General features: G+C 39.3%; 1 protein-coding gene across 6 annotated transcripts in view; it reads left to right on the top strand.

Annotated features, from left to right (window-relative positions):
• The window catches only part of ahcyl1 (adenosylhomocysteinase-like 1), a 43,733-nt gene extending 29,964 nt beyond the window's left edge, over window positions 1-13,769 (top strand). For 3 of the 6 annotated variants that reach the window (XM_062998366.1, XM_062998368.1, XM_062998364.1), the window contains exons 4-17: window positions 1,541-1,641; window positions 3,401-3,503; window positions 3,899-3,993; window positions 4,212-4,318; window positions 5,326-5,442; window positions 5,562-5,625; window positions 5,768-5,856; window positions 8,007-8,077; window positions 9,393-9,487; window positions 11,242-11,340; window positions 11,427-11,495; window positions 11,585-11,663; window positions 12,322-12,442; window positions 12,646-13,769. In XM_062998366.1, the coding sequence (XP_062854436.1) occupies window positions 1,541-1,641; window positions 3,401-3,503; window positions 3,899-3,993; window positions 4,212-4,318; window positions 5,326-5,442; window positions 5,562-5,625; window positions 5,768-5,856; window positions 8,007-8,077; window positions 9,393-9,487; window positions 11,242-11,340; window positions 11,427-11,495; window positions 11,585-11,663; window positions 12,322-12,442; window positions 12,646-12,652 (1,217 nt within the window). In that variant the 3' untranslated portion in view covers window positions 12,653-13,769. Of the gene's footprint in view, window positions 1-1,540; window positions 1,642-3,400; window positions 3,504-3,898; window positions 3,994-4,211; window positions 4,319-5,325; window positions 5,443-5,561; window positions 5,626-5,767; window positions 5,857-8,006; window positions 8,078-9,392; window positions 9,488-11,241; window positions 11,341-11,426; window positions 11,496-11,584; window positions 11,664-12,321; window positions 12,447-12,645 lie in introns of those variants that run through there. The other 3 variants (XM_062998367.1, XM_062998369.1, XM_062998365.1) reach the window with 1 other exon arrangement.
• The last annotated feature ends 424 nt before the right edge of the window (window positions 13,770-14,193 follow it).

Raw genomic sequence — 14,193 nt, 5'->3', positions numbered from 1 at the left:
TCCATTTTACATATGAAACGACGGACTGACGACCTGATAAAGATATATTTTTATTTCTGTGCTGAATTGTATCTAAATGTTGCCATCTGTGGTTTGTTTGCACCGTTACTGTCAGGGGAAAAAGTTTTTTCTTTTTAATGAAAAGTTGGGTTTTTGGAGATACGTGTTTTTCATCGGACAGCGACAATATATAGCCTTATATAGCCATAATATTAAAACCACTTTGCTAATATTGTGTAGGTCTTTTACATGTCTGCAAACCAGCTCTGACCTGTTAAGGCATGACATCCACAAGATCTCTGAAGGTGTCTGTGGTATCTGGCACCAAAGCATTAGCAACTGATCCTTTAAGTCGTACAGGGCACCTTCGTGAAATCTGACTTTGTCTAGCACATCTTACAGATGCTTGATCATAATGAGATCTGGGGAATTTAGAATTTGAAGTCAACGTCGTAAACTCTTTGTCGCGTTCCTCAAGCCATTCCTCAACCATTTACTGCCATTAAAGAATACTTTTGCCAAAATAGGTGTTCTTGGTCATCAACAATGTTTATGTAGGTGGTACGTGTCAAAGTAATATCCAGATGAATGCCAGGACCCAAGGTTTCCCAGCAGAAACTGTCCGGAGCATCTCACTGCTTCATCATCCTTCATCAGCTTGATGTTTTTCCATGGTACATCTTGGTGCCATCTCTACACCACATGCGCATGTACTCCACCATCCACATTATGTAAAAGAAAAACAGGATTCATAAGACCAAGCCACATTCTTCCATTGGTTCATAGTATAGTTCTGACACTTACAAGACTATTTTAGGGGCTTTTGGCAGTAGACAGGGGTTAGCATGGGTCCATGGGTCTGTTTAGTTTTATACACATGACGTGTCATTGTAATATGATGATCATTGTTATTCACGTCACCTTTCTGTGGTTTTAATATTGTTGCTGGAAGACTGATGACCTTTCAAATTAAATAAAGGTCATAATATTCCAACTCGTTAGTAATTCATTATAACATTAAGGTCAGTGATAAAGGGATTTACACACTGTACACAAGTATATATCTCTAGAACGGTTTGCTTTGTTTTGGTCCAGGCTTTGTTCTTTGGGCTGCTGATTTTACTGCATTTTTGTTGTTGCCCAGAGCCCCCCAATTTCTGTAACCACCTCTGTTAGAGCTAAGACTTCATTATTAATGCATTACTAAATACCTTGGAAATCCTGACAGATCTGATGGATTTGGAAAGTCTAAGAAAATTCTGTTTATAGAAGATTGTGTAGAGGTGCGTCAGGGAAAGTGCTCTTCAGTGAATGACCAGGACTGTTTAACAGCTGCTTATGGCAGCACTAATTCAAATCATGATTATCAACAAACATCAGAGTGTATTTTAATACAGAGTACAGGGAAAAAGAAACAAGGATATGCTTCATATGTAGAACATAACATACAAAACCATTTTTGTTCTAGATACGGCTTTGAACATTTGTAAACTGATCCTCTGGCTCAGCGTTACACTCACTTGACTCCCATTTTTCCCAGATATGTCTGCTCTCATCTCATTGAGGAAGCGAGCCCAGGGGGAGAAGCCTCTTGCCGGGGCTAAAGTGGTTGGTTGCACCCACATCACTGCACAGACCGCAGTAAGTTATAGATTCTGCACTTTCATTCATGCATTCTGAAATGTAATGGAGGGGATTGTTCATTTCCGCAGTAATAAAATTAATGTCTGTTTTACAGTTGGGTAAAAAACAATATGAGGTGTCTTAACAGGGCATTAGTAGGGCATAGTGTTAATACAAGCTGCCAGAACAGTAGTGTTATCCTAGCTCTCTCTAAGACTATGAATGAAGAATTACTTGGTTTGTTGTCTAGGGCACGGTGGGCTATTTGTGTCCTGTGACACAGATATTAGCCAATTTTAGTTCTCTTTTACAATTCCTCTGTCACTTGTACCACCCACATGCTGGCAGAGGAGAGCCGCAGACAAGCACCTGCTCCTTCCAACACGTCTACAGTCGTTGGCCACTTCTTTTACACCAACCAGTGAGACAATGTATGATGATTCAGCTATGCCCCATGTGAATCTCCCACCACTTGTGCCAGCATTTCAACCAGACGCTGAGTTTATATTTTGCAAGGGCAAAGAGGAGCAACCCCATCTGGCCTTCCCTCTTCAAATTTGGCCAACTGTGTCTGTTGAATGCTCGGCCAGGTCCATGGCACCACTGAGATTTGAAGCTAGAGCTTTCCACGGCGGTGAGCCTATTAGACCTCTGTGCCATCCGAGTGCCCTGTAGCCTATTACTTCTATTTATTAAGTCATTTGTATGACCTGCATGACAGATAAAAAGGTCAGTAAGCACTGGCAAGCACTGGTAGGCACACTAGATATAAGATATAACTGGTACAGTGGTAGCCTAGTGGATAGAGCTTTGGGCTATCAACCGGAAGATTGGCGGTTCAAATCCAGGCCCTGCTATGCAGCCACTGTTGGGTCCCTGAGCGAGGCCCTTAACCCTATCTGCTCCAGGGGCGCCGTAAGTTGGCTGACCCTGCTCTCTGACCCCAGCTCCCAAAACAAGCTGGGATATGCGAAGAAAGAATTTCATTGTACTGTACAACTGTATATGTATATATGACAAATAAAATATATCTTCTTCTATACTAGCATGGTTAAATATAATATTTGGGCTATCATAATGGGTTTATCTCAGTCCAGAGATTTGATCTGGTTTTGAATCTTAGATTTTGTGCTTGGCGTCTACACAGACATGATTGGCAATCTGGAGGATGGGGATGGCCAAAGTTCTGCAATGACTTGGCACCCTGTCCAGGGTATTCCTTCCTTGCGCTCAACCAGACCTTGCGGTTGAATCAGACCCACTGCCTTTCTGACCAGGATAAAGTGGTTGATGAAACAGAAAATAAAAGTTAGACCCCCAGGTGGCGCAGCAGGATATTCCGCTAGCGCACAAGCAGAGAGATTCTGAACTCATCGGCTTGAAATTTGGCGTTGCCACCATTCGGCGGGGCGCCATCTAGCAGGCATAATTGGCAGTGCCTTCAGCAGACATGGTACTGATAGGGCTGGATGACTGGACTATGTGGGTGGGGTCTTCAAATGCTGTGTAAGGACCCTGAGGCGTAGGCAGCAATATACCCACCTCGACTGCACTGGGAGAAAATGCATAAATAAAATAGTTGAGTAGTCTTTTTGACTGAAGCTCCTGCTGTTTATGTCCCATATTAAATCCTCTATAAAGTTACAAATTATTATTTCCTCTTGCAAATGTTATTTCATTGTGGATAAATCATAAAAAATACCTACTCGGTTTGACCTACATGTCTTGATGTACGTGTTTTTTTTAGTTTGGTTTTTTGCATCTTTAATTTGTCAAGGTCCTGATTGAGACGTTGGTGGCTCTGGGTGCTCAGTGTCGCTGGGCTGCATGTAACATCTACTCCACTCAGAACGAGGTGGCAGCTGCCCTGGCAGAAATGGGTAATGTGAAACATACGCTGCATTCTGAAGAACCTCACACAGCACTGCAGAATTTAGTGCCTTATTTGATTAAGTACACATTTGATCTTATCAGACTCTCCATTGTGAAAACTACAGACTCTGTATGGCTGTGTTCCCTCATAATATGAGTTTAACTTCCAGTTCAATTAAATCGTTTAAATCTGCTTTAACCGTGCTAATCATTTATATAAGCACATTTGGAATGCAAGTGGTAACCAGAGCTGTGTAAATCGATGCTTTGAGCTGGATTAGAACACGTCTGTGCTGTTTTTTTAAGTCTTGTGAAATGAATGTAGGTCACAAGGCACTTGACTAACAGCCAACATTGTATAGTTAAGTCATCCTTCCTTCATTACTGTGACTTGTTTTAACAGGTGTAGCAGTTTTTGCCTGGAAAGGAGAGTCTGAAGATGATTTCTGGTGGTGCATTGACCACTGTGTCAATACGGAAGGCTGGCAGGCAAACATGGTACTACACGGGTGTTGTTAAACTTTGCCACTTAAATAAATGAAATAAAGAAGAAAAATATGTTGTTGATACAAGTTTTGTTTCTGTTTCAATGTACTTTGGTTAATGATTGGAAATAATTTAGTATGACAAACATGCCATAAAATTGAGGCAATTACTAACTGACTACGCTTCTCCATTGAATGCCCGTGTTTTATTGACTGTTGTTGTGCAAACAGATCTTGGATGACGGTGGTGACCTTACTCATTGGGTTTATAAAAAATACCTAAATGTGTTTAAGAAGATTCAAGGAATTGTGGAGGAAAGCGTTACTGGAGTTCATAGGTGAGATGGTAGCTTCTTTGTACATGAATGTAGATTGAGCTGTATCACCTTGTGTAACTGTACGATATATCTGAGTCAATATATTGTGCATCCGCAATGCATATACAGTGGATTTAGAGAGTATTCTAACCCCTAGACTTATTGCAAGCTGTATTGTGTAGTGACTTAATTTTAAATCAGGCTGCACTTTATCACACAATGACAAAGTAAAAATTAAAAACTGATCTATTTTTTCACAAACTTCGGTTACATGTATGACAGAAACGGTAGTTACCCATTATACAAGATGAATCAGTTCACAAGTTTATATCGAACAGTCGAATATATCGAATTTTGTATCTCCAATTCACCTCACTTGCATGTCTTTGGACTGTGGGAGGAAACCGGAGCACCCGGAGGAAACCCACGCAGACATGGGGAGAACGTGCAGTATCGGTGAGGTAAAAAGAATCCAGTGGTCAGTCTAAAAGAGCTCCCAAAGATTATGTGGTGTGATGAGATGAAAATTGGAACTCTTTGAGCAAAGTAGCAAGCACTATGTCTGGAGGACAGGCTTTAGCACATCAGGTGGCTTATTCCATACTTACAGTAAAACATGGTGGTGGCAGCATCATGCTATGGGGGAGTGACCAAGAGATTGGTGAGAATTAATAGACAAATAAATGCAGTCAAATACAGGAACATCCTTAATAAAAACCTACTCTGACCCACTGAGACCTGTAGTGCAAAAGACATCTAATGTCCTATATATTCATTACGTTTACATTTACATTACGTTGCCAGGTGGATCATCCTGGTGGAATCTCTCCCACAGGTAAACAATGCATCCGGGTCTGGACGCTCACCTTCTTCCATTTTTTCTATGCCTGTTAGCCCAATGTAGGTGCTTTTAATGGTGGAAAGGAATTATCATGCCATGCACATTTTTAGATAGGCAGGGGGGTCCTAATATTTGGCTCATCAGTGTACACTACATATTATTCTTTATGACCTTTTCTGGTTTTCAGACTCTACCAGCTCTCTAAGGCTGGAAAGCTCTGTGTCCCTGCCATGAACGTGAACGACTCTGTCACTAAGCAGAAATTTGACAACCTCTACTGCTGTAGGGAGTCCATCTTGGATGGGTGAGGCTCTCTGATGCTTACATGCTATATTTAGCACAGGCTGTCCTCTTCCTGAAGTGATTTTACAAAGCTAACCCTCTGATCTGACAGCACATGGTCTGTTTTTGATCTGTTTTTAGTCTGAAAAGAACCACAGATGTGATGTTTGGAGGGAAGCAGGTGGTGGTTTGCGGCTATGGAGAGGTGAGTCAGCATCAGCTGAACTTAGGAAGTTATGTACAAGTACTGCTTTTAAAAAATCTTTCTGTTACTTCCTTTCTTTAAACTGGAATATGTGTTTGTCACATTTGCACTGGATGGAAAAACACTGTGTTCTCTCATGCAGGTGGGTAAAGGATGCTGCTCAGCACTAAAAGCCCTGGGAGCCATCGTGTGTGTCACAGAAATCGACCCTATCTGTGCCCTGCAGGCCTGGTGAGACACACTATATTTCACACTGTGATTCATTTGGGGTGGGCAATAAAGCTAAATACAAAGTCAAAAGTTTACATACACTTGCTGGGAATACATACACTATATGACCAAATGTGTGTGGATACCTGGTCATAAGCTTGATGTAAGCATGGCAGCTTACTAGGTTTTTGGACAGACCCATAGACTGATTAGGCAAAATATTAGGACCATTAATATTACATAAACCAGTAATATTAAAAACCTTTTTCTTTTTTTGGAAATGTGTTTATATAAGTCAATCACATATCACATATTTAGGGCATGAAACCATTATGTACATATGCACATTCTATTCCAAAACCATTGGAATGAATATGGAGTTGACAAACATTAATGAATAAATATAATGGATGAACACGCTTACCAAGTACTGCTCCACTGCTGATTAACAACAGTAGACAATATTTTTTGAACGCACCATATAGGGTCTGTTCAAAAACCTAGTGAGCTCTCTACATAGAAACATTTGATGTCACCCAACACACGCTCCTGAGAAGAAGACTGTCTAAATTCTTAGATTCTCTAAAATGCTGCCTACTAAGGTGCCTTTTTTCAAAGCGATAATCTGACTGAATAACGAGGGAGCATACGATGCTTCCTTATGCCTAGTTCACACTACACGATCCAGTTGTGTAGTGTGAACTGTACAGTGATCTGAACAACTTGAAAGTCATGTAGTGTGAACTTGGCATTAGTGGTGAAGGCAATCCCAGCACTCAGTGCGGCACAACTTTCCTTACAAAAAATTACAAATATGGCAGGCGGATGCGGAACAACAAACGTTACTAAATTATTATTGATATATAATTTGTATAAAGGTGTACAAGATTTTTCTTTTTTGCAAATTCATGCTTGCAGGGACAATTTAACCGTTTTCAGTACACAGAGGGAGATGTTAGCTGGCATGCTAGTGGGTTGTGCCGCCTCAGCCCATTGGTTTGAATGACCTGAGGCTGACTGTGTTAGCTTAGTAAGCGAAAACTGCAGTGACGTAATCTCAGTAGTGTGTCTGAATAACCTGCCTGATGAGTTTGATGTCTTCTTAGTATCCTCTCTACTTCGGTAGGCAGCTAGGCAGCTCACTAGGTTTTCGGACAGACCCATAGACTAATGAGCCAAAATATTAGCACCACTCGTTATATATGCTGTCAAAGCAGCTCTGACAAAAACAGTAACATCACAAACCCCTTTTCTTAGTTTTGTATAAGTCAATCACATATCACATATTTAGGGCATGAAACCATTATGTACTGTACATAGTGAACAGTGTGGGAAGAGTTTTGGCTATTGTTATGGTACATTATAAGTAAGCCAAGCTTTTTTTTCCCTTAAGCTTTTTATAGTGTCCTGTTTGGTGCTGTTCACAGAGGGGAATTGCTGTATATAATTACTTTTAAGAAGCAAACAGAGAAGGTGATGATATGTGCGGCCAGATAAAAAAGGCCAGTGTGAATGATAAAGATACCTGCGTTTTAATGTATCTGGCACCAGCGTCTTTGTTAAATGTAGCATATTGTCCTTTAGCCACTATTATTCCTCTTACTTAAAAAACCCCGCAGAAGGTGAATTAATTACTTCTAATTGCCCTTAAGTGTAAGAGTGTAAATTAGTGAGTGTGTGATGCCTTGTTATTAATTCACAACCTGTTCTTTGATAGTCAGCGCTTCCTTTTTGTCTCTATACATATTTACACAGGAAAATAGGTATTAACAATTTTTCAATTGCAAATTTGCGATTCTGAATAACCTTCTGCATTCCAATTTTACTTTTCACTACTTTATGCTGGTCAGGCTGATGGCAGCAGCCCTGCGGTGGATTGGCACACTGTAGAGGGTATTCTTGCCTTGTGCCAAGTTTAATTATCTGCTGCACCACCATTAAATTGTACATAAAAGGTTTTCAATTATTTTGCTGTTTTACAAAGTCTTTATTTAATGTTTTAAAAAATATATAATTATTGACTCAGGAACAAAACAAATTACAATGAATTAAAAAACAAATCTAATTTCCAGTTAGCACAGTTCTTACCTGCTACTAAGAGTATTAATTGAATCCATGTACTATCTGTTAAACTAAACTAAGCACAAGTCTGTTATATTATTTTTCCACAGCATGGATGGCTTCAGAGTGGTGAAGCTGAATGAAGTTGTGCGCCAAATGGACATGGTGATCACCTGCACAGGTAGTCATGCTCACATGGCTTTGTTTTTTTTCCATGTCTTCTCACCTCGCTGTCCAAAGCTGTTCTCCTGTGATTTGCAGCTCTGATTAGCACCATGAAGCTGCTGTTGTTTCCAGCCACTTAACAATGCTTGCTGACTGTTGTGTTTCTATCTGGGGAAAAGCAATGTTTGCATTTATGTTGTCATGAAGGGCAGAAAGGTCAACTGCTTGAACTATATTTGCATATATTTGCTGGTGCTTTTTCGTAACCTGACAATGCAAATTTGGCCATGGTTAAGAGATGTCCAGGTCAATGGTTGTAATATGAACGCTGTGGTGAGGAGCATTTTACATGCTGGTTTTGTTATGTAAAGTTTAAATTCTAAATAAAGTAGAATCAGCCATGTTGACATAATGAGCTTGATGAATAATTAACATAAATCTAATAGAAAGCCAGAATGACAAAACTTGAAGTTAGTAGTTATTGCTGAAACTTAAATTAGTGACCTTATATTGAATACATAGTGAACTTTTTAGGATATAAAATGTTATACCCTTATGGAGTGCAAAGATAAAGAGTGTAGGAATAATTATGGTATTTGACCTACCTTATTGCTCTACCATGTAAAGTCTAAGTACTAAGTACCGTATACCTGATGTAGCACAGTTTTTATGCTGGTTTCTCTTCCACAGGCAACCTTCCTTATGTTATCCGGGCTTGGAACCAACACTGAGAGTGCACTTGCAGGTGTACGTCAGGCTTGGCTGTTTGGCCAACTGCAGGACATAGCCAATCATGTCTGGGTTGACGCCCAACTGGCCAATAGCACTGCTGAGATTCAAACCCTGGATCTCAGTGGTAGTGGGCTAGCATGTTTTACCTTTGCGCCACTTAAGCAACTGTTAAGAAATATGGTTTAATTGTGTTTAAGGCTAAATAAGAAAAACAATTGATACCATTCTGTCAGATGTTACCTGTGCTTTTATTAGAAGATTTGTTTATTTATTAGTCTGGCATTATACGTAGATTCCTCCTCATTCAAATAGATCTAAGCCAGGTCATGCCTGGCTGAAAATAACTGCCCGAGGGTTTAAAAAACATTGCTTCTAAACAGACACAGACTTTGAAACAGACTGTGGAGCAGCTCATTTGACAGTGAATAAAGGCGCCCAAATGTGGGATCAGTTTGCAGTGTTACCTTGCAGGGTGTTACTGAGAGATGGAAAAGTGGCATAACAGAACTAATTTCCTGAGCATTGTACCCCTGTATATGCACTTAGGGTGTATGATAGGGTTTCAGATTCATTAAGAATAATTTAATCTGTCTCTGCAGGAAACAAAAATGTGGTAACCCGAGAGCAGCTGGATCGCATGAAGAATGGCTGCATTGTGTGTAATATGGGACACTCTAACACTGAGATTGATGTGGTAAGTTTCAAAGCATCCGCTAAAAAGAATTCAGTTTCTGCAGGTCTACATATCCATTCAGGTTTCTATATCATTCTTTCTCTTAACCTGTCTTGTGTTAAAGTACATCCACCCCTTCTAACATGATGTGTTTGCCTGACTGATTTGGAACAATATTTTACAATTATATATAGTATTTAGAGGACTCTTTTACCCAAAGCGACTTACAGTTGCTTGTAGGGTCCAACACTGGCAATTTGTTGGAGGTAGTGCTTGAACCAGCAACCTTCTGGTCACTAGTCCATTACCTTAACCACTAAGCTACTACTGCCCCGCAGCAATGCTTTTTCTAAGTCTGCTTGGCAGTAATGGGTAGGTAAAATTGGCATTAAGAACAGAGATTGTGTATAAGAATATTTGTCTAAACAATCTGAAAGCCTCTTACAATATAAAGCCAAAGGTTTCTGGACACCAGTACAGTTTTCATCTAAAACAATGGCTGTTATTGGAATAGTTTTTATCCATTATTTTCATCCACTTTAAGAGAAGGCTTTTACTAGAGCTTAGAACATGACTACAGGATTTACTTTCATTTAGCCACAATAGCATTACTAAGGTTGACCATTGATGTGGTCGAAATCACTTGGATCATAACTGACCAGATCATCCCTAACATGCTGGATAGAGGATTGAGGTCAGGGCTCTGTGCTGGCCAGTCAAGTTTTTTCACATTAAACTCCTAAAGGCATTTTTTTTCTCCCTTTTCCTCATGATTTTGCGTAGTCAATTTGTCTTCCGCTGCGAGGAGGGTATATTGCTGCTTACCACCCTCCGACGTGTGCACAGTCCTTGCGGACCCCTTCTTTTATGCCTGTGCTTCGGTGGACTCGCACATGAGGCTCATCCAATTTGCCTTGGTCTGCTAACCAGGGTCCCTGCACAGTATTTAAAGACCCCACCCACTTAGTCCGGTCATTTCCCCACCCAGCAGACATAGTGGCCAATTTTTGTCTGCTGCAGGCACTGCCAATTGTGCCTGCTAGATGGTGCCCAGCCGACCAGTAGCAGAGCCGAGGTTTGAAGTAGAGTGTGATTAGAATCTCGGCGCTGGTGTGCTAGCAGAATATCCCGCTTTGCTACCTGGGTGCACTAAAGCCATTTCTTAATTAATTTTTTTTGTTTTTTTGCAAAAACATGAAAGGACCTTCCTTAAACTGTTTTATATTAGCACATAATTTTTAGAATACAATTTTAACTAGCAGTTAGTTCTCTGGTAGCTAACTGCATTGTTTTGTTTGCAGTGTTATCTGTAAGTTGGTAACATGTCCAATGGTGGAGTGTTTTACACCACTCTAGCTAAGGTTGGCTTCATACACAATCATTTTGGGTTTGTGTGTGGCTGACAAACAATCTCAATTCATAAAGCTTATCTACAGGTCTTAAGATGGCATTGCTTTTAGGGGTCATTTGGAACACGGTAGTGAATGCTCAGCACTTTAGTTCTGTACATTTGTGTAGCATTTCTTAGCAGAGCTGTTGTTGCTTCTTCCCACAATCATAGCACACAGCGTTGTTTAGTGTGAGGGATTGTACTGCTTGTGCTATACTAAGGTTGCATTGCTGTATGCTTGATTTTTAACACCTTTTAGCAGTTTGATTGGCTGGAATAGCCAAATGACCAAATTAAAAGGGGTGTCTACAGTCTTTTAGGCATGTAGTGTTTCTCCCTGGTTTTGCACAGGGCCTGTACATTATATGTGCATTGCTTTGTCTAGGCAAGTCTGAGGACCCCGGAGCTGACGTGGGAAAGGGTGCGTTCTCAGGTTGACCACGTCATCTGGCCTGATGGGAAGAGAGTCATCCTGCTGGCAGAGGTGCTCCATCACATCTCCTTTAATCTTTTAGAAATGGTCCATAAATGTGTCGTACAAAGCAGTACCCGATTACATTCTATTTTTAGGGCCGCCTTTTGAACCTGAGCTGCTCTACAGTGCCCTCATTTGTGCTTTCCATCACAGCCACTACGCAGGTTGTTTCATCTACATCATTTTACTAGGCTTTTTCGATACTGGCACTGTTCTGTTTGGATTTAATTGTGAGTTTGTCTTTGTTATTTAGGCCCTGGCCCTAATAGAGCTGTATAATGCACCAGAGGGGCGCTACAGACAGGATGTGTACCTGCTGCCCAAAAAGATGGGTAAACAATCATTACTGAGAAACCTATAACACACACACACACACACACCTGAAAAGAGCCTGCTTTATTTTAATGACCTACATATTATTATGCATTTATAATAAAAGATGACACTATAATAGCACACGACATATCAATATCTAGAATCCAAGTCAAATTATGTTACAGAACTTGAACTAGAGGCTTCAAATACATCACATCAGATTTCTCAATGTTGAGAGAGCAGATTGTGCTGCAGGACTAATTTGCAGAGTCACATGATAGTGGGTAGTCAAACTGCCAGTAAAGTAGGGAGTATGCAAAAAAAAGAAGTTATTTTGAGGAAGGAAGGTGGAACGGGGTGAATCACCAAAGCAGATCATTCTGGTCTGCATACCCGATTAGGCTCAGTTTTATGCTGGTTGCCCATTTTGAAGAAACCTTATTTTCATTTGGGCTAGGCACAGAGAACGCACTGACAAGTTCACCTCTCACCCCCCACAGACTTAGCCAATGTAGCCGATGTTCATAAATGCAAAAACAATCAGAACAGATTTAAAAATAATTGGAAGGGGGCAATAATTAGGGTTGGCTTTTATACCAGCCATTATGGTACTAAAGACAATATAAAATCATTGCAACAAAATGAAACATAGTGTGTTTGTGTGTGTGTATTTAGATGAGTATGTGGCCAGTTTGCATCTGCCCAACTTTGATGCCCACCTCACTGAACTGACAGATGAGCAGGCCAAGTACATGGGTCTGAATAAAAATGGACCCTTTAAACCAAACTACTACAGGTAACAAACACATTATTCTCATTATCCTGAAGCGGTCTGAGTAATTACCCATGAGTACAAAATTATGTGTTTATATTCCACAATTTTTGGAGCAGTATAGAACCTTTTTGTTTACTAGTTTAAGATACAGCATGACAAATTAGTACCACCACTACTAATACTAATACTATAACCATAATAATAATATGTGTTTCTCTTTGCAGATATTAGTTCAGTAGATAGATCACAAGATCCTCATCAGGGATGAAGAGGCCTGCGTTAGCCAAGGGAGCCAAGAGATTTATTTTCTATTTACCATCCATTTGTAAAAGGAAAACTTGATTTAAAGTGAATGTTCTTATTTATAGCGTCTTAAGTGACCAAATATGTTTGTCACATTTTCACTTGATTATGCTCTGTTAGCATCAAATTTAATAACACTGTATGTTTTGTCATATTTTAATCTCATTCTAAGAGGACCATATAATCTAAATGTGTGCTATGTACTGTTGATTGGGGGAGATTAGGAATGTTCATATTTTTCATATTGTGGTCATTTTACTGATTTATCTATATGGATGGAAAACCAAAAATGTCTGCAGACAGAATTATGATCCTATTATTTTAGCATAATTCTAATCCATCATGCTGACAAAGCGTTTTCCGTGGCTTAAATAGTCGTGAAGCATGTCGTAAAATAATGCTTATTTGGAACATTAGGTTTTTTGATAAGCACATGGTTTAGCTGCTTTTTATGTTATATTAATCATTTTCCTAGTTAAAAGTTTAACAACTTTTACAGCATGAATGTCGGCCTGTATATAGGTAGAAATATAATCTTATATTCATTCATTACTCCAAGGGCTAAAGTGCCCTGGCAGTCAGGTCCTGTATACTCAATGCACACACACTACACTACCACAGTAGCCGGCATGATATTTAAACAACTACTGACACCAACAGGTGGTTTCTATGCTCAAGCTGCTCTCTCCATCAGTTTAAATTAGTTTGGTTAAATTGGTTTTACAACAACCAGCCAGTTTCTGCTTTAATGAAATATATAGTTTTAATTGTTATAGCAATCTAAAAACAATTTACCTAAGTAAAATATTTGGGATTTTATTAGCAGGACCGACCTGCAGTCTTGGTGAGATACTTTTAGGTAATATATCACAAATACATCTTTATTGAAAATAAATAGAAAAGTACAATTAAATAGCACTGTGATTTTATTGTCATTAGAGTAGATAAATACATTTTATTTAACATTCCTCTCTTTTGTCAAACATAAGTACATGTATTTAATTGCTTGTTTTATCATTAAATTTTGTTCTTTTTCAAAACAGAATTAAGGTTATTGTTGTATTTTCAGTAAAGTATAAATTACTCCACACATACATGATAAAATGACACTAGTTTTTTAAAAATCACAACACCCTCGTTTTATTGCTGTTTAATGAAATTAATTACAATAAAGTATCATTTTTAAGCAGAGTTTAAAGCCCATGTCTTTAAGTTGATGAAATCAGAAATATACTGGTGAATGCAAAAGTTTGGACTTCCTCAACCTAATGCCATTTTTGTTCATTTGTTAACTGAAATGACATAAACTCAAACTTTGCAGAATACAGTGGTACCTTGTAACTCAACGTCCCCTAAACTCAAAATCTTTGAAACTCAACACCCATCGTTAAGAAATTTGTACCCTTAAACTCAACGTGTTCAGTTTGTTGTTAATTTCAAATTAACAATGAACAGTCGCTTTGTTCAGT

This window comes from Trichomycterus rosablanca, chromosome 7 (genome assembly GCF_030014385.1).
Source record: "Trichomycterus rosablanca isolate fTriRos1 chromosome 7, fTriRos1.hap1, whole genome shotgun sequence".
Classification (NCBI taxonomy): domain Eukaryota; kingdom Metazoa; phylum Chordata; class Actinopteri; order Siluriformes; family Trichomycteridae; genus Trichomycterus; species Trichomycterus rosablanca.
Note: the sequence above shows the minus strand (reverse complement) of the source record. Positions and strands in the feature narration are given on the sequence as shown.